Source organism: Caretta caretta, chromosome 7 (assembly GCF_965140235.1).
Source record: "Caretta caretta isolate rCarCar2 chromosome 7, rCarCar1.hap1, whole genome shotgun sequence".
NCBI classification, from domain to species: Eukaryota; Metazoa; Chordata; order Testudines; family Cheloniidae; genus Caretta; species Caretta caretta.
In genome coordinates, this window is record NC_134212.1 from 97,618,473 (window position 1) to 97,641,677 (window position 23,205).

The window sequence follows — 23,205 nt, forward strand, 5'->3', positions numbered from 1 at the left end:
TTTGTTTGCTGGGAACCCTTAATTAGTATCTCAGCCATGCATTAAATAAAATATTAGCTATAATTGCTTCCTGATTATTGTTTATTATTAGGGCTGTCAAGCAATTAAAAAAATTAATCGTGATTAATTGCGTAATAAAAAAATTAATCGTGATTAATCATGCTGTTAAACAACAGAATACTATTTACATAAATATGTTTGGATGTTTTCCGCATTTGCAAATATATTGATTTCAATTACAACAGAGAATCCAAAGTGTACAGTGCGCTCACTTGATATTTATTTTTTATTATAAATATTTGCATTGTAAAAATAAAAAATACTATTTTTCAATTCACTTAATACAAGTACTGTAGAGCAATCTTTTTATCATGAACGTTGAACTTACAAATGTAGAATTATATACAAAAAAAACTGCTTTCAAAAATAAAACAATTTAAAATTTTAGAGCCTCCAAGTTCACTCAGTCCTACTTCTTTTTCAGCTAATTGCTCAGACAAACAAGTTTGTTTACATTGGCAGGAGGTAATGCTGCCTGCTTCTTGATTACAATGCCACCTGAAAGTGAGAACAGGCTTTCGCATGGCACTGTTGTAGCCAGCGTTGCAAGATATTTACGTGCCAGATGCGCTAAAGATTCATATGTCCCTTTCATGCTTCAACCACCGTTCCAGAGGACATGCGTTCATGCTGATGATGGGTTCTGTTCGATAACGATCCAAAGCAGTGCAGACCAACGCATGTTCATTTTCATCGTCTGAGTCAGATGCCGCCAGCAGAAGGCTGATTTTCTTTTTTGGTGGTTTGGGTTCTGTAGTTTCCGCATTGGAGTGTTGCTATTTTAAGACTTCTGAAAGCATGCTCCACACCCTGTCCCAATCAGATTTTGGAAGGCACTTCAGATTCTTAAATCTTGGGTTGAGTGCTGTAGCTATCTTTAGAAATATCATATTGGTACCTTCTTTGCGTTTTCTCAAATCTGCAGTGAAAGTGTTCTTAAAACGAACAACATGCTGGGTCATCATCCGAGACTGCTATAATATGAAATATATGGCAGAAGGTAGGTAAAACACAGAGCAGTATACATACAATTCTCCCCCAAGGAGTTCAGTTACAAATTTAATTAAAGCATTATTTTTTTAACGAGCATCATCAACATGGAAGCATGTCATCTGGAATGGTGGCCAAAGCAAGAAGGGGCATACAAATGTTTAGCGTATCGGGCAAATAAATACCTTGCAATGCCGGCTACAAAAGTGCCATGCGACCGTCTGTTCTCACTTTCAGGTGACATTGTAAATAAGAAGCGGGCAGCATTATGTCCCCTAAATGTAAACAAACTTTTTTGTCTTAGTGATTGGCTGAATAAAAAGTAGGATTGAGTGGACTTGAAGGCGCTAAAGTTTTACATAGTTTTGTTTTTGAGTGCAGTTACGTAACAAAAAAAATGCTACATTGCATTTTGCACTTTCATGATAATGCTACATTGCAAGTTGCACTTTCATGATAAAGAGATTGCACTTTTTCTTTCTGAGCTCCCCCCCCCAACATACTATAAAAACCCTATGGCCCCGCTATGCCACAACAACTGTTTTTCTACATATAAAAGCCAGGATCAGCATTAGTGGGATTTGCTACCATCATCAGTGCATATGCACCCACCTTAACAAGCCCTGATGATGCTAAGGAACAGTTCTATTCTGATCTCAACTCTCTCATCAAGTCAACACCACAAAGTGACAAACTAATCATCCTAGGAGATTTCAATGCAAGAGTAGGTAAAGAAATAACAACTGGCAAGGTGTTATTGGGAAAAATGGCATTGGAAAAATAAACGAAAATGGTCTCCTACTCCTAAGCAACTGTGCAGAACATAGCCTGACAATTACATACTATCTTCAGACAGGCAGACAAATATACAACTGCATTATCTTCAGACAGGCAGACAAATATACAACTACATGGATGCACCCCAGATCCAAACAATGGCATCTAATAGATTACATCATTGTCCGACAATGTGACATAAGGGATGTCAGGATCACCCGAGCCATGCGTGGAGCAGAATGTTGGATGGATCATTGAATGATTAGGTCAATACTGAATCTACACATTGTACCTACACGCCTGAAACACCCCAAAACAATCAAGACGTCCCCTGCTATTGTTAAACTAAACCATGCATCCTATTGAAACAAGCTACTAAGTGTACTAGAAACCAACTTTGGTGATAACCCTGTCTCATGGGAGGAATTCAGAGAGACAGTACAAAAAACTGCAACTGATGTCCTTGGATGGAAGAAAAGGGCCCAAAGTGACTGGTTTGATGAAAATAATAAGGAAATCACAGTACTCTTGAAAGAAAAAAATTAGGCTTTCCAAATCTGGCAAAAAAAGATATTCAGTCCACCTCAGAAAGAAACAGATTTAAACACCTGCAAAGCAAGGCACAAAGACAACTATGCTTGATACAAGATAAATGGTGGGAGAAGGTAGCAGAAGACACTCAAATGTATGCAGAAACAAATGAAACAAAGAAGTTATCTGATTCCTTGAAGCTAGTCTATGGACTTTCAAAAGTGGGCACAGGTTCACTCATGATGGCTAACGGCAAGACAGTCATCAAAGACAAACATGGCATGGAACACAGATGGGTTGAACATTTCAGCCAACTACTGAACAGACCCATCCTCAGTTGAAACAAGTACTATTAATCAGATACTTCAAAAGCCTATTCAACACCATCTTGACTCACCACCCTCACTTGAAGAAACAGAAAAGGCAATCAGTTTGACGACCTCAGGAAAGTCCTTGGGCAGAGATGGAATACTGGCAGAAATATATTAGTCTGCGGGTCCAAAGGTGGTAACAACACTGCAGAAGATCCTTACTGACATCTGGGACAACAAAGAAATGCCACAAGACTTCAAATATGCCACAATTATTCCTTTATTTAAAAACAAAGGCAACAAAATGGTCTGTGATAACTACAATGGAATATCTCTCCTATCTGTTGCTGCAAAAATCTTTGCTTGTGTCCTCCTGAACCAACTGTTTTAATCTGTCTCAGAAGCCAATCTACCTGACACTCAGTGTGGATTCAGACCTGGTTGTAGCACCACAGACATGATTTTCAGTATCAGGCAAATACAAGAAAAATGTATTGAACAAAACATGAATCTGTTCAGTGTTTTCACTAATCTGACAAAAGCATTTGATACAGTCAATAGAGAAGGATTATGAATGATCCTCAGCAAATTTGGTTGCCCACCAAAACTGGCAAAGATCATTCGTTTATTTCATGAGTCGATGCAAGGTCAGATACTTTTTAATGGAGATCTCACTGACTACTTTCCCATTTCAAATGGAGTCACACAAGGCTGTGTCCTTGCCCCTGTACTGTTCAACCTCTTCTTCACCCAAGTTCTCAACCATGCTACAAATGGGCTCAACAGAGACATATACATCAGATACAGACACGACAGCGCAGTCTTCAGTCATCTTTGCAGACGATAGTGCCCTCCTATCACACACAGAGGGAGATCTCCAGTGCATCATAGGTCGCTTCGCTGAAGCATCAAAATTGTTTGGCCTCACAATCAGCCTGGATAAAACTGTGGTGTTACACCAATTATCTTCACCGCTTCATGCCCTATCCCCTGGCACATCCGTTAGTGGAATCCAACTAAAGCAAGTTGGCATTTTTACCTCTCTCAGCAGCAACATTTCCAATGATGGATCTCTTCACAAAGAGATCATGAATAGGCTGCAGAAAGCTTCTCATTTATTAGGAAAACTACATAGCAAAATCCTGAAATCCCACAACATAACCCTCTAAACAAAAAAACTTTATAATGTTTTTGTGCTCACATCTCTCCTCTATGGCTGTGAGACCTGGACACCATACAAATGGCATATCAAACAGTTAGAGGCCTTCCATATGCGGTCTCTGCATACCATTATGGAGTCTGCTGGCAGGTTCTCTCCAAAAGACAAATGCCATAAGCATCAAGGCCATGCTGATAAAAGCCAAACTACGACACATCATTAGTATGCCTGAACATCAACTCCCCAGAAAAATTTTCTATGGAAAATTTGTACAGGGACATGGGAATCTAGGCTGCCCCAGAAAGTGCTACAAGGAAAGCATCAAGAACAGCATACACTTTGGTGCAATAAAACCGGATGATCTTGAGAAGGCTGCATTAAATAGATCAGCCTGGCAACACACAGCACTCAGAGCTTTCCAAGCCTTTGAAGAGGACAGAAATAATCGATTGTTAGCTGCAAGGGAAATGCATCATACTACTGCTATAGCTACCAAGATGCTCACCAATGACTTTGTCTGCCCAATCTGCTCACGAGCATGTGTGTCACACTTTGGACTTCAGGGTCACTCCAGAATCCACAAAAAGAGATAGCATGAAAACGTTGTCGTCAAACCGACAGACTACACACACACAAGCTGCTACCCATTCACCTTCCTATTCTTGTGCATATAATTTTTTCATGTTCTTAATGCTCCTGTTCACAGCAGACCATTTTCAAGCACCATTTTTTTCGCTACAAGATAATATATCCTTGCCTATCGGGGTTAATATATATTACATATAAAAGCATTAAAAGAACATTATTAAGGTTGCAAAGTCAACCATTCAAAAGTTAGAAAATTGCAGAATTAATGTTGTCTGTGCATATGCATTATCATACAGTCTTTATTTACATGATCAGGTACTATTTTTTTCACTGCAAGCACAGACTGGACATTACTCACTTAATGAGCAACTAGTCAATATTTTGTTTTCTTCTCATTGTTCAATGTACAGCCCTAAATCTTATTTACTGCACACTATTTATACCTTGCTCTGAAGACAGAATATTATAATTTTTTCATGGCTTTCCTATGGTGGTCAGCACTATAGTATCTGAGTGCGATAAAAACATGATTTTATTTTCACAACACCCCTGTGAGATGAGGGGGGGCTATTGTTATGCACATTTTGCAAGGAGGAAGTTGAGGCACAGAGACATTAAAGTTACAAGAATCCACTAATTTTGGGTGCCCAAATTGAGAAACCTATAATCTGATTCTTCAGAGTATTTAGCATTATATAGTACCTCGTATATTCTAAGCACAGCTCCCACTGACTTCAGTTGCAGGTTTGAGTGCTCAGCACTTCTTCAAATCAGATCTCCGTCTCTCAAATGAGGCACCCAGAAAATGAGGAACACACAGTTAGTGACCGACTGTGAAAAGTTTGGTTTAAATGACAGTATCACAGAGGCATACCATGGCAGAGGCAAAGATAGAATCAAGTTGCCCAGCGCACCATTTAACTATCTCAATCACGAGACCATCCTTTCTCTTTCTGCAATCCTCTGCTCATTCAGTACACGCTTTCCAACTGCTACAACACATGAAGCATGGGTTCTACAGACAACAATCTCCTTCGCTGTACAATACTGATTCTTTCTCAGACCTGGTCCATCCTGTGCACTAAATCAGGCCTGTATCCTATGGAAAAACTAGGATGTGATCATGTAATTAAAGACTGTATCATAATGCATATGCCCAAGGCAGGGCCGGCTCCAGGCTCCCAAGTAGGTGCTTGGGTGGCATTCAGAATGGGGCTGCAGTTCGTGTCCCGCGGCAGCTTTTGAGCGGCAACTCCGCCGCTCTTCTGGGCACGATGGCAATTTGGTGGCAGCTCCGCCGCTGGTGGCAATTCAGCGGCAACTGCTTGGGGCAGCAAAATTCGTAGAGCCGCCCCTGGCCCAAGGGGGCTGAATTAAGGTTGCACAGACATTTTCTAACTTCTGCATGCTTGACTTTGCAATCTTAAGAATGTTCTGTTAACATAGTTTTTTCTGTATAGTTTCCTAGGTTTTGGGTTTTTTTAAAAAAGAAACTGAAAAAAAAAATTCCATTATGTGGCATCAAATTGACAGCTGCATGGGTCATCAGCAGGGTTGGAACCTTTGGATTCACTACACTTTCCTCTGTCATTTGAACTAACAGAGTAACTGACAGCAGTAGTACGTTGCCAAATGCTACATGGATTAGCACTAGAGGGGCATGGGTTACTTTGTCAGGGTGTTTCACAGATATTTGCTGACAACAGAGGAATGGTGAGACTCAGGAATTTTGGCTTCCATTCCAGGCTATGGAGGGGAGTATGATCAAGTGAGCATAGACTCTTCTGCCTATCTGTGCTAAGCTTGACTCCTTCTGCCCTGTCCCCTCCCCATCCCTGGCTCCTTGTTCCAGTCCCAAGTCTCCACTTCTCAGGCTTCTCATCGCAGTTTGAGTCTCCTTGCCCACTAAGTCCTAGTCTCATCTCTCCAGAATCCGCATCTCATCTCCTCCCTAGTCCCGATCTCCTTCCTCAGCCAACTTCAATTTCCCTCCTTCTGCTTTCTCATCTGATCCTTCTCCCACCCCCCACTCATGTTCTTAATTCCCACTGGCTTCTAGTCCTAATCTTCCTTCCCAGGATCCTCATCCAATTTTAAGATTCACATCCATCCCCACACCCCCTGAATCCTTGTCTCAGTCTATCCACCTGGCTAGTGCCAGTTCTTTCCCTGCATCTCAGTTCCTTATCAGAACTATCAGATCTATTTCCCCTCCCTGACCATGTCCTTCTTGAAACCCCAATGGTTCTCTGTCCTGGTCTCCTTCACCCAGCCAGTACCATTCTCTCCCAGGATCCTCATTTGATCTTAGTCTCCCCTTAAAATTTCTCTTGCCAACTCCCAGTCCCAGTGTTCTTACCTACCCCATCACAGTCTCTTTCAGCTCCCGGACCTAGTCTCCTTTCCCAACCAGACCCAGTTTCCCCACATACCCAGCTCCCAGTCCTACACTCTGCCTCTAGCTTCCAGGGTCCTTGCCACATCAGTCCCAGTCTCCTCTTTCAACTCCCATTTGCCCTCTCCCCCTCTGCCATCTTCTAGTCCCAGGCTCCCTCTAAACTCCTTGACCCAATCACCTCTGCATGTGAATCAGTTTGCTTCCTCTTCCATGCAGCCTGGCCCAGTGGTGTGGGAGGGGGCACTGCCAGCACAGGAGACAATACCCTTGTTCTCAGTTCAGGTCCCCAGACCAATTGCCAGTAGTTGTCCAGAGCTGCCATTGCAGGGAAAGTTCTGCTCAGGCCGGGGCTGGAGCATGTCCAATGCAAATGGAATCTTTGGGGAATTTAGCTGCCAAAATTGAAGAAGTCTCTACTGAGAGTGTGTGAACTCAAGATTTTTCAAAGGCTTACAACTTGGCCAAATTTAGGCTGCTTTTCTTGGGAACAGTAAAATGCACATCCCTGACAAAAGGCTATTCCCTGCCAAATTTCAAGGCCCTGATTCAAAGCAGGGGGGTGCTAGAAACGATCTCAAAATTTTTTTAATATGGGCAAATCAACAATTTTCCCTAGCTTTGTTCTGGGAAACGGCTGAACAATTTTGGCTGAAATTTTCCCAAGACTTTAGCGTGATGTAAATATGCAGTGTGGAAAATATCTGCCCAAACAGATAAAATTTGGCAATGTTGTTATATGTAAGTGAAAACAGGGTCTTATACTAAGAAGTGTGAAATAACCTTAACAGGCAGTTCTACCAGCTGTGCCTCTAATGATGTGCAATATGACCAGCTCCTGGAGGCTTGAGGCTCTTTTTTCTAGGAGTAGCATAGCACTACAGTTATGTCACTGATACCGGGGGTAGTGGCTGGACTTTAAGCTATATATGTAATTATATGTATTAATAATTCGTATATTCAGAAATACTGAGGCCAAACCTGAACATTAATGCAATGTATGTTAGAACATGTTATCCCATAAACTGAGCCTAATCTGATAGTTGCCATTAATAAATAAGGCAACTACAATTTCTTACAAGACAGTGCTAATACTGGTGAAATTCCGTGGTGGTCTATATCCTGGTAACAAATCCATCTGCCCTCCCCCTCTCTGACCAGGTACATAGCTAATGAAATACACTTGGAGATTTATACACTACTGGTCTTCTGTTATCATACTCAATCAATAAGAACAATTTAGAGCAGTGGTAACCACTTCATGCATACTTCCATTGTCCCTAGGGATCAATATACTCAGTATCACAGCTGGCTGGTGAGAAGTAACGAGACTATGATAACAAAAAGGGAAGCTTTCCAATTTTTTTCTCAGATTGTGCCAAAACATCATACTTTTGTGTCTACCCCAATGGAAAAAAACCTAGTTACACATACAATAACACTTTATTTGATTTTACAGGACTCTGCCCCATACAAATTATAGCATCTTCTCTATGACTTCTTGCTTCTCAACTCTAGCTTTCTTTGTGATACTATTTTCCCTTACTTCAAAGCAACTGCACTAGACATGTGAGAGTTGAGCTCTCCTTTCTTGAAATAGAGTCACAGATATTTAGAAATGGCTCAAAGTTTTCTTGGATTTCTCCAGAATAGTACTGTCATTTTAAAAATTCTTGGTTTTTGTTTCTTTATGGTTGATGTTTAATCACTGTTAAAATTCAGTTCAGGGGACAGGATCAGGTTTAAAAATCACATTTATTTAAAAACCCCACATTTATTTAAAACCAGTCTTACTAACAATACTGGAGATTATAAAATTATTTCAATTTCTTTTCATCCTTCCTGATATTTATCTTTTAACTGAGCAATGAAATCAGACTAATCACTTTCACATTTTGTTCAAGTCAGTTTCTATTTAGTGCAATTCCCCCTCATGTAGGGGTACTTTTCAAAGGTTTGAAGCCAAGATTTATTTATTTTTTGTTATGGTAAAATTTCTGAACAGCTTACTTGGGCTTAGTGCACAAAAATAGCTATAAACTCAAGTTCTACACACAAGTCTACGTTAGAAGGCACTCCAGTTTATTACAGTATTCTGAAATCAACTATACAAATATGGGACCAGTTGAATCCAGATGATGGGATATTTACAGACAGTAGAGCATTAGCAGCATGCAACCTGTCACTCTTCATACTGGTAACTGAGGGGATAGAGGAAGAGCTGTCAAACTTTATGGCGGGAAAAAAAAATGTATATATACACTCTTTCTTGCCCTAATAACAATTACATTTTAGCCATCAAGTTAAACAAGTGGACTGTATATGTATCTTACCTGGGTGGAAATGAGATGTCCAGTTCATACAATTTGTCTTTAAAGACAGACAGCTCTTTGTCGAATTCTAAAAGCTATAAAAAAATAAAATAGAATTAAAACAACTTGTTTTCTTTATCAAACTGCAATAACTTAATTTTTTTTTGGTATTACTATATGATTTAATGATCACATACTTTAGTAATATATCTTATTTGGAGCATACATCTTTACAGAAGAAATATCAGTACTAGGTCAATGTAAAACACTTCAGTGTTCTGATCAGAAGATGAAAAGGCACCCTATCAAAAAAAAATCCTTCTTCATGATCTCAGTGAAACAGGTAACTTTTGCTCTTTAAACAGAACTACCTCATGCACATTTACTATTTCAAGATTAGTCTAGATTTTCAAATTTCATTAGCAATCTTTTCGGAGATAAAACTAATTAACACCTTTAAAAATGCTTAGCAAATCAATATACTGATCAAGCCACAAAATATGTCAGTAAACGTACAATATAAGAGATCTTTAACCCGGATACGAAGGTACAGCAAACACAAGGATGTGCAAATCATTCTTCCTAAACAAAGGCAAGCAATATTTTTGCATAGCTATTTTTGCACAGTATAGGCTAGATGGCAGAAAGAGGTATGTGTGCCAGAGGCACTACATAATATTTAACAGACACATTTATAAGCCTAGGTTTAATGTACTGTTTATATAAGTCCTTGCCAAATTTATTTTCCTTGAGACCACAGCGAAGAAAATAATATCTGTAGTCTTTTGTTCATAAACACAAACCTGTTAATAGAAGTCAATAATAATAGTCTGTGTTAAACCAATAACCATTCTGATGGGCATAAACAACCTTATTTCAGAACCAGATTTGGTGTTAATCTGACATACAAGTGAATTAGTGAGTAAAAAAAGCTCAAAATCTGCACTGTTACTGACCATCGCCCTGAGTAAGTGCCACTTTCTATTTTGACAATCTTGTCATCAAAGTAGCACCCTTTATGATGGCTGTGTGTTTACCCACTGTTCACTAATAATTAATCATGTCCCATCTCACAGCTGTGCTGATACCATTGTATGAATGGCAGAGGTTCCCAAAGAAATTAGATTGTGTCCCTCTTTCCTCTCTGCCACCTCATAAATCATTCCTGAAATGTGCAATTAGCAGCTACTTGTTCACATTAATTATCTGTGTGAAAAGCAGCTACCTGAACCACCTGCATTGCTGATTAGCTACCTCCCTATGGTCCACCTATTTTTGCCTTCAGTGCTGCCTTGAATCTGGTTTTGTATCTGTCTACATGTACGCATGTGGACATGAAAGCATTACGTTTTCGTGTTTCTATTCACCAATTTGTACAACGGTGTGTTGAGAAACATTTCACAAAAAATGCCATTTTGAGATACTTTGTACAAGGTTTAGTATTTTGACAAATCTCAAGGCACACAGTTATCCATTTTTATACATGATTTTTGGAAGAATGTTTACAAATGTATATGTGTGAATTTACAGTACATACATAAATATGGGGCCTAAACCTGTAAACTCTATGCATGTTAACAACAAGGAGTTCGGTGGCACCTTACAGACTAACAGATTTATTTGGGCATAAGCTTTCGTGGGTAAAAGACCCACTTCTGGGTTTTTTACCCATTAAAGCTTATGCCCAAATAAATGGGTTTTTTACCCACGAAAGCTTATGCCCAAATAAATCTGTTAGTCTTTAAGGTGCCATTGGACTCCTTGTTGTTTTTGTGGATACAGACTAACACGGCTACCCCCTGATTCTTGACTCTATGGATGTTAAGTAACTTTTCTCATATGGGTAGTCTCATTGACTTCCTGGGCATAAGTATGTGGGTAAAATTACTCAACATGCATGTTTGCAAGATCAAATCCTATATTCAAGTATGTACAGTGTGTCATATCTATAATCTATCTATCTGTACAGTATACACACAACCACACCCACGCATACATACATTAACAGGTTTTTCTTGCTCCAAAATAGCCAGATCATCAGTGACACTAATTACTAAATTTGAATCCAATTTAAAGAACCAAACCAGCCAACCAACCAAAACCCCTCCCAAATGGTAACCAGAAAATCCCTTCTAAAAATATATGTTTTACAGAATTTAATTTTCTACTTTTGTCCAATAAAATCATAATATAAGGAGAAATAACAGTGGGGGAAGGGGGGAAAGAGGGTTTTTTGAAGTCAGAAGAATACAAAAACTGAATAAATGACCAATGCTGAGGATGTTAAATAACTGCATTGTCCTCTCATATGGATTCAAACATTCTAAACTTTGTATATCCAGATTATTTTTGTTATAATATTTGGGAACTGACTGGAAGCCAAAGTCTAGAGGATTAAGTGGTTAGACACATCGGTGAGAGCAACTTCTCAGTAACATCTGAAGAGATCTCTGGTGTTTTTATGTACTGTTGGTGGTGGCTTGTTTAGTTATGGGCTATGTACTGCAGATGAGCTGCTGACATTGCTGTGATACAGATGACTGATAGGAACAAGAATGAATTGTACCCTAGACGCTCAATGCATCTCCCGAGTTTTAACAAGCAGTGATATACCTTTAAAGTTAACAATAAAAGCAAAAACTAATGACAACGTGGTGGGATGCAAAGGAACAACTTGGTTGCTAAAATATTAAGAAATGTTTGGAGATTGCTTAGAACAGCTGGGGAAGGCTCAACTGCAAAAGAAAACTGTTTAAAAGGCACATTTTTACTTCATTGAATTATTTCTGGATACAGTAAAACCTTTCTGTATTTGAATTATGTTTAAACAAATTTATTCATTTAATGAAATTACTTATTTTTCTCTAGGTGCTTACTAGAGAAAGCCTACATTTCTTCTACTCTGTCTCCAATATCCACACCTTTATGCTCAAACAGTGTCCCCCAGTAGCAAATAGCTGCTTTGGATACTCCTGGTTGGTGGAAGAGGATGAGAGTGTGTTAAATATATTAATGAGTTTCTTGTGGGAACTCTACTTGGTCTTCTCTCTTCTTTGTCAGATACCCACTGCAGACACAGATGCATGTAGTGTATATTTCAGATTTTGTAGTGTTTTTATTTTTAGCAAATTATAACTGATTTTTTAGGAGTAAAATTATTGTAAGTGGTGTTTTCCTTGAAGTACATAAAAGATTGGTCCCTTTCCAAGTTCTTTGCCCCAAAGAGTAAGCTGTCAGTTAATGAAAGACAGTAGAGCTCAACAGATTCCAGACAAAATGTTAAACACCGCAAACCACTGTAATAGCTTAAATTCAACTCAATAAGAGAAAGGGTTAGATTTGGAGCAGGGCATCTTTTTCTTCTGTGTTTGTACTATGCCTAGAACAACGGGGTCCTGGCCCAGGCCTGGGGCTTCTAGGTTCTACTGTAATACAAATAATTATTATTATTAATAATAATTAGGGGCACAACACTCTGAGTGCTGAGCACCTTTAATGTCATTGGGAACTGGGCCCCTATTTTTAATTATTTATCTCTGTATTTTAAAAGGATGAACCAATTATATTGCTATGCACAATGATTCTGAGGATGATTATAGTTGTTTTCATATTGTGCATTAAATGGTGTTGTGAATAATTTCACTGCAGTAATAGTAACCTTTGTTTAAATATAGTTGTAGTTCATCCTACATGTTTTGAAGATGACAAAGAAATTCAATTGAAAGCCTGAAAATCAATATACTGTCCCATTTAATTTACTCATTGTAACATCATCCTTGAGAACCAAGCCTTTTAGGTGTTATATGGAGTGCTGGGGTAATTTGAGCAATTACAACAGGGTTTCAAGTGTTATAGTTGGAAGCTGATACAGGGACTGCATGTCAAGTCAGAGTTTCATAGGTAAGGTACATTATTCCAAACAAACTTGACCTTATATACTTTATACATATGGTTGAAAGATATGGGGCAAATTCTCCACTGGTATAACTCCACTGATAGCAAAGGAGTTACATAATGGAGTATTTTGCCTACAACGTTCACTGAACAGTCTCATATGACTATTTAATCAAAAGGTTTCTATAAGTTGGATGGTACAAACCATCCATGATGGATAATCTGCCGGTATTTCCCTGGCCTCATGTCCACTCACACATATACGAGTGGACCTCAGTGAATATATACAGTACACATATGTATGCGCACAGTACATACACTGATGTATAAGTGTGAGATTCAACTCAGATTGTAGCACATCATTTTTTTTGAACGGATAGATTTATTTATGTGAGTTTGCTGTTTGGAGTTGCTGTACTTCCACTTAGCTTTCTTCTTGAGTCAAGATTCTGAGGTCCTGAATCGGTTTTTACATAGTCCTTACTCAGGCAAACTACCACTGACATCAGTGGTGAGGAAGTGAGTTAAAATTTAAGGACTGCAGAATTTGGGCCTTTATAATTTATTATTATTTTTGATGGGCCTTTTTGCAAGTACATAGGTGCTTCAATTACATGTTATATAAACACAATGTAACTAATAAATCTACGCCAGTTTTTTACCATACTCATTTGCTTCCGTGTTGTAGCCACATTTCTTACCCTTTGTCTATTTGTGTCTTTAGGCTGGAAACCCTACAGAATAGGGATTGTCTCCTTTTTGTATCTGTACCATGCCCAGCACAATGTGCAATCCTAATGGGGGCCTTCAGGTGTTACCATAATACAAATATTTACTGCTATTGCTAACATGGTGGACCACTTCATTTAATAATGAAATACAGTCACTTATAAGGTAGAACATGGCAGATGTATAACAACATCAGAAACATTATACTATACTATACTAATTGAGATTTTTTCAAATAAATGATAGAGTAATTTTATATGAGATGGATATTATTACCGGTTAGAATTTGGCCAGGACACTAAGATTCCTAGTTTTGCAAACATTGCCGGGGGATCTTTACTGACCATGGTGTTCGGGTTCTTGAGTTTAAGTCTTACCCAAAAATGGTACAACCAAGATAAAGTCCTCAATCATCCCACACTGGGACAATGGTTAGAATGTGATTTAGAGGAAAGAACTCTATCTACTGACTTTTCCCTTCAGGTTTTCAGTCTAAGGCTCTGTCTACACTACAAGTTACAGGTGTGACTCCCAGCTCACGTGGGCATACTTATGCTAGCTCTCATCTGAGCTAGCACACTAAAAATACTAGTGTAGCTATGACAGCATGGGCAGCAGTGATATGGGCTAGCATTCAGAGTATGCACCCATGGAGTTCAGGTGGATTTGTACTTGGTGCGGCTAGCCCATACTGACGTTGCCACTGCCCGAGCTTCCACGGCTACACCACTATTTTTAATATACTAGCTCAGAGGACAGCATGACTACAGCTGTGTGAACTGGGAATTACATCCGTAGTTCATAGTGTAGACGTAGTCTAGAAATGGCCACAGCCTGACTTTGCTTAGTCAGTGAAATCTGACAAGTTCGCAATCCAGTCAGCTCAAGTGCTAATAATATAACATTTGTCATGAAATATCTGGAGGTGTACCGCATTAGCCTCAATGATGACTAATGTAACCAACCATATGATTTTCATTTTGTTATTATTTGCATTATTGCAGTGCTTAGGAGCCCAAGTTATGGACCAGGATTCCATTGTGCTAGGCACTGTGCAAATACAGAACAAAAAGATGATCCCTACCCCTTAAAGAGTTTACACTCTAAGTATTAGGCCTTGTCTACACTAGAAACACTTTAGTGTAGTTACTTACTACAGCAGCAGAACGGGTTCTACTGTCACTATACTAAATCCATCTCTACTAGAGGTGGTAGCTAGGTTGTCAGAAAAATTCTTTCATTGACCTAGCATTGTCTACAACAGGATTTAGTATGGCTTAATTATATCGCACAGGGCGTGACCTTTTTCACAGCCCTGAGAGATGTAGTTAAGCCAACCTAACTCTGTAGTGTACAACAGCCCCAAGACAAGAGACAACAGAGTGGTACAGACAGATGGAGGTGGGAGTACAAGGAAACAATGAGACAATATTAATCAGCATGAACTTGTGACTAATCTTTTTTTAACTATCATGATCAATACCACCGTAAAAGCTTTATTCACATTGTAATAACTTATTTGTAAAAAAATAATTGGCTTAAAGCAAATTATTTCTGGTTACTGGGTATAGTGAAGCCTCTTCGAACTTAAGAACAGTTGGACATATTTCAACAGTGAAAAAAAAAGGGGTGTCTGTGAAGGAAAGGGACAAAATTTGCCCCTATAACATTTATAATTCAATAAGGTTATTGATAACGAGTGCAGTTCTAAAGCATCATAGAACATCCAATGCGTGCTTCATTTCAACCACTGACATATGCAAATGTTCAATGTACCCGAACAATTACTAATCCCACCACTGATCTCCATACAAAACTTGCAGTAACTTCAATCAGAATTCTGTGTATAGAATGATGGCAGGGCTGAGTTCCCACACTTTATTATAGTGGCACTGCTGCAGCTCTGAGTGCTGCCACTATGAACTACAGTTTCCATGGGCGTACAAGAGGGCTGTTAAAAGTGACTGTGTTAAAGCTTGGCATACTTGTTCAGAGTCCTGGAGAGAGGTGGGTTTTCTCTGCCCCCTCCTTTCTAGCCTTTTCAAGGGGAACCAGTGTGGATCAGTCACACGGTGGGTTGCAGAATCTGGGGAATGTGCACAGGAGTTGTATGCAGCAAAGCCCTGCTCAGGTGCTCCCATGTACTACTGGGCAGCAGAGATATAGGGTTGAGCTGGGCTCGTGAATCCTTTGCTATGCAAATCCACTTGCTATTCCCTCTTATGGGGATGCAGTAGGTGAGTGTGGAGGGGTTGCAATTAGCTCTTTCATTCCTGAAGCTGGTGTGCTGGCTGAAGAAAGAGCTCCCCTACAGCAGTTCAGGCTGTGCACTGGGACCAAGATTTTGGCCTAAGAGAGTATTTACATGGAATATTAAATTCAGAAATGATTTCACTTGAACATTTAAAATGATCAAAGAATTTTAACACAGCTTAGCTAGTTAAAGAAACCATGTTAATTTTGCTGGCTTAGACTTTAAGAGTAAAAAGGTACCGTGAAAAAGGTCAATGTCCACAGGGACACTGCTATGAGCTGCCTTGGCTAAAATCACAGAAGTATGAACCCTTTATAACAGGGCAACTTAATTCAGTCATTGGAGTAGAACAACGGCAATTACTCATCAAGACCTACAGACCAAAGTCAGAGCATTGTTAGATCAGAAGGTGATATTAGCAGCATTTATCAAATCCATCTGCAGCAACCACCAGAGAATTCACAGCTGTGAAAGGGAAATGAAATTTCAGACAAAAAAAAAAAAAAGAAAAAGAAAAAGAAAAAAAGGGGAGATGAGCACACAGAAACGACCTTAGAAAATTAAAATATGTGAAGTCTGGCCATAGTAACTCATGTAAAGTGCACACTCTTTAAAAGACTTCTGGAAAATATAAGCTTTACAATCAAGAGGGAAATATTTGAGGAGTGATTCTGCAGTCCTTTCTCAAACTAAACTGCCAATGACTTCAAATAAAGACTTGGGGAAATAGTGGTCTCTCTGTCTCAGGTATAAAACTCTCAAACACAGATTTAATCTGTTTACAGCAAGCTGGGTCATTACACATATTGAATCTATTTCCACATGTTAAGTATCCTCACACCTTCTTGTCAACTGTTTAAATGGGCCATCTTGATTATCACTACAAAAGGTTTTTTTTTCTCCTGCTGATAATAGCTCATCTTAATTAATTAGCCTCTTACAGTTTGTATGGCAAATTCCACCTTCTCTGTATGTGTATATATATCTTCTTACTATATGTTCCATTCAATGCATCCGATGAAGTGGGCTGTAGCCCATGAAAGCTTATGCTCAAATAAATTTGTTAGTCTCTAAGGTGCCTCAAGTCCTCCTGTTTTTTGTTTTTTTTTAAGATTGTCTGTTACTCTACATTTTGAGTCTTCTTTAAATTTCTTCCTCTTAAAAGAGAAAATATCACAAAACGGTAGCCAGCACTCAAGTGTGACAACGTTTTTACAGGAAAACCCTCATAACTTATCCTGTAATGTTAGTATTAAATGTAAATATTTATTAACCACACTTTTTTTGTATATTAGTATTGCAGTGGTAATACTGTAGTTCAGTCTGAGCTGGGCCATTTCATATTAAAGGCCAAAATCGGACCTGAGCCCAAATCATCAACTTCCATCAAAATCCCATGGCAATAGGATCATTAAGAAGTCATCCAGTCCAACTTCCTGCACTGTGGCAAGACCAAATAAACTTAGACCATCCCTGGTAGGTGTTTGTCCAACATGTTTTTCAAAATCTTCAATGATGAAGATTCCACAACATCCCTTGAAAGTCTATTCCCTTAACTACTCTTATAGTTAGAAAGTTTTTCCTAATATCTAACCAAAATCTCCTTTGCTGCGGATTAAGCCCATTACTTCTTGTCCTACTTTCAGTGGACATAGAGAACAATTGATCACCATTGTCTTTATATGACGGCTGCCCCACTCCCGCAGAAAAGGGGTTAAAAGCAGCCCTGGAGAGCGCTGCAGCTAGAAATAAGGGGAAGCTGATGATGTAGCTGACCACAGCTGTGGCCAGCTCAGTTAGGGCCCAGCTGGCCCTGATAAGAGGGCTGTGGGACAGAAGCTGAAGGAGTCTCACTCTAGCCCTGGAGTGGGAAGGGCTAGCTGCCTGAGACCAAGGTACCTGAAATGGAGCAGTGCTGGGGAAGAGCAAAGGGCACTGGGGAGCTCCAGCCTGGTGAACCCCCAGGCTGCAGACCTTGGTGAAGGCCTACAAAAGGTACTGGGGCTGCAGAGAGGCAGCCCAGGGGCTAGGCAAAGGCAGCAGGTCCAACCCCTTTGCCACTGATGAGTGGCCATACAGACTGCAGTCTGCCCCAGTGAGCGGGTGCTAGATGATGACTGGCAGCAGCCACTGAAGCAAGGTGGGTTTAGAGGGTTGAGGGGTTCCCCGGGGAGGGGAGACCCAGTGTGTGGGGGTACTGCAGGATAAAGGGGCACCGGGCTCCAGGAGGGACATGTGGGCCACCGGCTGGCGAGACACCTGCAGACAGGGGGCGCTCCGAAGGCTGGAAAGAGCTAATTCCCAGGATGACCAGCAGGAGGTGCCATGCCGGTGAATCGTCACATCGCTACAACAGCTCTTAACATACTTGAAGACTATTACAAGGTCCCCCATCAGTTTTCTTTTCTCAAGACTAAACATGGTCAGTTTCTAACATTTCCTCTTACGTCAGGTTTTCAAAACCGTTTATCATTTTTATTGCTCTCCTCTGGACTGTCTCTATTTTATCCACATCTTTACTGAAGTGTGGCACCCAGAATTGGACACAGTACTCCAGTAGAGGCCTCACCAGTGCTGAGCAGTATGGGACAATTATCTCCCATGGCTTACATATGGCTCCTGTTAATACAAACCAGAATGTTATTAGCCTTTATTACAACTGCATCACATTGATGAACCACTCAATTTGTATCCATTATAACCCTCAGATCCTTTCAGCAGTACTACCACCTAGCCAGTTACTCCCATTTTGTAGTTGTGCATTTGATTTTTTCCTTTCTAAGTGTAGTACTTTGCATTTGTCTTGTTGATGTCATCTTATTGATTTGTGACCAATTCTCTAAATTTGTCAAAGTCATTTTGAATTCTAATCATGTCCTCCAAAGTGCATACAACCTTGCCGAGCTTGGTGCCATCTGCAATTTTTGTTTTTTTAAGCATACTCTCCACTCCATTATCCAAATCATTAATGAACTTACTCAATAGTTTCAGACCCAGGACTGAGGCCTGCAGGACCACTCTAGATATGTGCTCCCAGTTTGACAATGAACCATTGATACTTACACTTTGAGTACAGTCTTTCAGCCAGTTATGCACCCAACTAATAGTAATTTCATCTAGACCACATTTCCCCAGTGGGAATGTTGTGAGAATGTTGTGCACTTGTGTCAAAAGCCTTACTAAAATCAAGATATATCATGTCTACTGCTTCCTCCTCTGCCCCCCATGCACTTGGCCCGTAACCCTGTCAAAGAAGGAAATTAGGTTGCTGTGGCATGATTTGTTCTTGACAAATCCATGCTGGCTATTCCTTATCATCCTATTATCCTCTAGGTGTTTATAAACTGATTATTTAATAATTAATTACAGTATCATTCCAGGTATCAAAGTTAGGTTGACTAGTCTGTAATTCTCCAGATCTTCTTTTTTCCCCCTTTTAAAAATAAGTTCTATGCATGCCCTGCTCTGGTCCTTTGGGACCTCACTTGTACGCCATGAGTTTACCTGTAGGAAAAAGGTTTTGAGGGGAACCGCCACTTATGGAGCTTTCCTAAGGTTATGCCATGGGAGGGTTGTGTGTGCAGGAGGCAAGGGTCATCTGCATGGCAACTCCATGTGTCTTCACTGGCTCTGGGACTCTTTCCCTGGCTCCCCTAGAAGTCCCCCCAATGTGAAAAGGGCTGGGGAAGTGTGACAGTAGCCTCAGGGCGTATTAACAGTCTTCAAGCTTCTCCGCTGTTGTCCTGTCTCTCTTATCAAGCTTGTCTCTCTTATCAATAGAAGTTGGTCCAATAAAATATATTATTTCACCTACTTTGTCTCTCTACTATCCTGGAACTGACACAGCTACAACTATGCTACATACATAGATTTTTAGAGTAATTTCTATAGAGCTGTATTGGTTGCTTCCTTTTAAAATTCTATAAGACTGTTCCATAAGGATCTTGGCACCATTTCTCCTTGTCTACTTCCCCATATTCCCCCCTCCTCAGATGCACATCCCTGCCCTCCCCTGAGAGTGCTTTGTAAGGTCCAGGCTGAGGTTGGAATAAATGGTGCCACAGAGGTGGATGACACCTCTCTGTATGAGATGGGAGACTACATACAGCATAGTGCAGAGGAATGTGCTTACGGCTCAGCAATATGGTCCCAGTTCAGGAAAGCACCTCTATTCAGGAAGACACTGAAGTATGTACTTAACTCCAAATGTGCACTCAAGTGTTTTCCTGATTCAGGGCCCATGAGCAACCTCTATCCCTGCTGTTGGACTCCTGAGTCATCTCAGGGCCTAGATGTAAATCTGTGGTAGAGATCATCCTCGAATCAAGGGATGTTCAATGACGATGTTGATCCCTGCTATGAACTGGCACAGATGACTGTGGGGGAAAGTGGGCAGAACATGGGGTTAGAACCACTAGCATCAGGGTGCGGCCACAGTATAAGTACATGAGGACAATTTGATGAATGCAAATTACGTATGTTGTGGGATTTTCAGTTATTCTTAATGCCAGCCATGAGTAACGGTTTATTCAAGTGTGCTTAAGAGCTACTGCACAAGAAATTGAGAGCCCGGGCAGCATGAGGGCCAGCCACTGACAGAAATGCTTCAGAAAGATTCACATGATACATTAACCCTCCCTAGCAGCCATTCAGTACCTCATGATGTATACTAGACCCTGTTTTTCCTGGTCCTCTAGCTTGTACACACACTTCTCTATTGGATTGTAGGTAACAAGCACTATGCTCAGCAACGTACTAGTAGCTCAGCACTGCTGTCAATACCCTGATCCACATCAGATAGGATCCACTCCTTATTTTATTTTGGGATATGTTCAAAAGAAAGTGTTTCATTTCAGAACTTGAATTTTGGCAGTTCTCAATTTAAGTAGTTCTCAAGAAGGAACTTTAAATTCTCCCTTCCCATATCTCTGAGCTGAGGGTTAAACAAAAAACAGTCCAAGGTATTCTAAAATGCAGCCAAGCCACTTGCATCTTTTAAAACAGAGGCACAAAACACAAAGACTACAGGTCCCATCATTCAATGCTCCATCTTCATTTCAGCAGAGCCACTATAAAGGGATCAGTATTATCCGCTCCACTGTATACAAACTAGGTGAGAGTTCAGGTTTTGGCTAGTTTCCAAACCCATCAAGTTGGGCGAAGTTTGAATGTCCCTATTCTAACGCCTAAAGAAGTCTACTCAAAAGTGTATATCCCTTACTTTAGGTAGCTGCTGTTGAATAAAAATTTATTACACTAATATTGCAATCTTTCCAAATCAGGCTCAGAGTCAAAATGAACATTTTTGTGCTGAGCTTGATTTTAATAAGGTCCTCATCCTGTAACTGATTCTATAGATCCCTGTGCCTACAAGGAGCCCCTTGATTTCAAGGGTCTGATCTTGCAAAACCATACTTCCATGAATAGCTCTTACAAGGCTATTTGCTGGAACAGACACTTAGATTATTTATATTGTAACACTTGTGACGGCAATTCAATTGCACTGTATTTATACATACACAGAATATCCTATTATATATGCATACACAAAATATAAGTCTGAATAGAATAACTTTTAGAAAAAGATTTATAAGTAGGCTATTCCTAATTAAAGTTTGATAGATTTACTGTATATGTCTATTCATTTTTAAATGTCTCTGGTAATAAAATACAACATGAATTTGTACCACTAGGAAATTAGTATTGTGGAACGTACTGTGCTTTACATGTGATTTGGGGACTGCAATTTGATAGGGACATAAAAATGTAGGAATTTTATACATTACTTATGGGGATCTAAAAAAAAATACACATTAGCTGAACAAAGACTTTGGTCCAGATTCCGCAGTCTTTACTCAGGCAACTTTCCCATTCTTGTTAATGAGAATTTTATCTAAGGACTACTGTATTGGGCTTTCAGGGTAATCAGGTATACACAAATGTGCTTCTGTGTTACAGAATACAGTGTTATCTTATATGCAGTTCAGTTTAAAAAAATTACCTGTACATCAAAATATGTCAGTTGGATTAAATTGACTATGTGCCAGAATTCTAATATGGACACAAGGGTTTCCCTCATTTGACTATACTAATCTAAGGACAGATGGAATGCTTTAGAACAGTATTCAACATTGCTGCATGTACACATGAACTGGTTTTGATTCTTACATGTAGTAGGGAGAACAGCACAGTGGAGCAAAGAATCATTAGGCACTACTGGTAGTTTTGTGACCGTGGAGTTTTGAGAGCAATTATACAAGAGAATAATCACGAATGTGGAACACCAGTCTTGTACTGAATTGACACCCTGATACATTGTAGAAAGAAACATATTTCAATTGTATAACCCAGCTTCCCAAACATTTACTGACTTTACATTTGTTAGTTGAATGTATTGGTCAGATCATTAGATTTCCTCCCTCCATTGTTCCCCATTTTGGACTTTTAGAACCATCCCACTGCACACCGACTAAGTACTGAATTGAGCTAACAAAAATCCTAGCAGGTGAATACTGTTTTCAAGTGAAGGAGGGATGCATTATGTCATTTTCCCACTTATACAATGTGAAAAACAGTCACCTCAGAGTACAGCTTTAAATTAAGAAGATTGCTCTGATATATTCAGGTGTACAGGTTCCCTTCTCCCCCAGTCCTCGGCAACTGTGATCCTGAACAGTCAATTTCCTTTCTCTATCTTAATTTTCCCCTTATACATCATATTCAAGATTTTATCTGGACAGGGGCTAGGTGGCTCAGTGGATAAACCTCTGCCTTTTCACCTCTGGGATCATGGTTCAAGTCAAATCCTGATGAAATGCGTTTGATCGTCCTAATCTAGTTCTTAGTGGACAGCATTCCCATTATCTTTAAAAGGGTCAGAGCCAAGGCCATTGGGAAGAGTGCATTGTGCTATATCTTGTCTGTTGATTAATACATTTTCAGTGATGCCAGTTCCTTAACTTCATGAGCACACATATTCACACAAAAAAGCTTAATAAAAGTCCCTAGTGGATTAAACTTCTCTCTCTCTCTCTCACCCTCACAAATCCCTTTAGGTTTCCCTGGAAATATTTAAAAAATCAGCAATTGCTGATCATTTTGAAGAGATTAACACCTGCATTAAGAAAAGAAATCTCAAATTAATTAGCTCAATAATTACTTTAAATCCTTGTTTCACATATGGAGAACACAATCTTTATAATCAG

General features: G+C 39.7%; 1 protein-coding gene across 3 annotated transcripts in view; it reads right to left on the bottom strand.

Annotated features, from left to right (window-relative positions):
* INPP5A (inositol polyphosphate-5-phosphatase A) overlaps nucleotides 1-23,205 on the bottom strand; it is a 427,857-nt gene that overhangs the window by 25,098 nt on the left and 379,554 nt on the right. For all 3 annotated transcript variants that reach the window (XM_048857376.2, XM_048857378.2, XM_048857377.2), the window contains exon 12: nucleotides 9,145-9,218. In XM_048857376.2, the coding sequence (XP_048713333.1) occupies nucleotides 9,145-9,218 (74 nt within the window). The remainder of the gene's footprint in view (nucleotides 1-9,144; nucleotides 9,219-23,205) is intronic.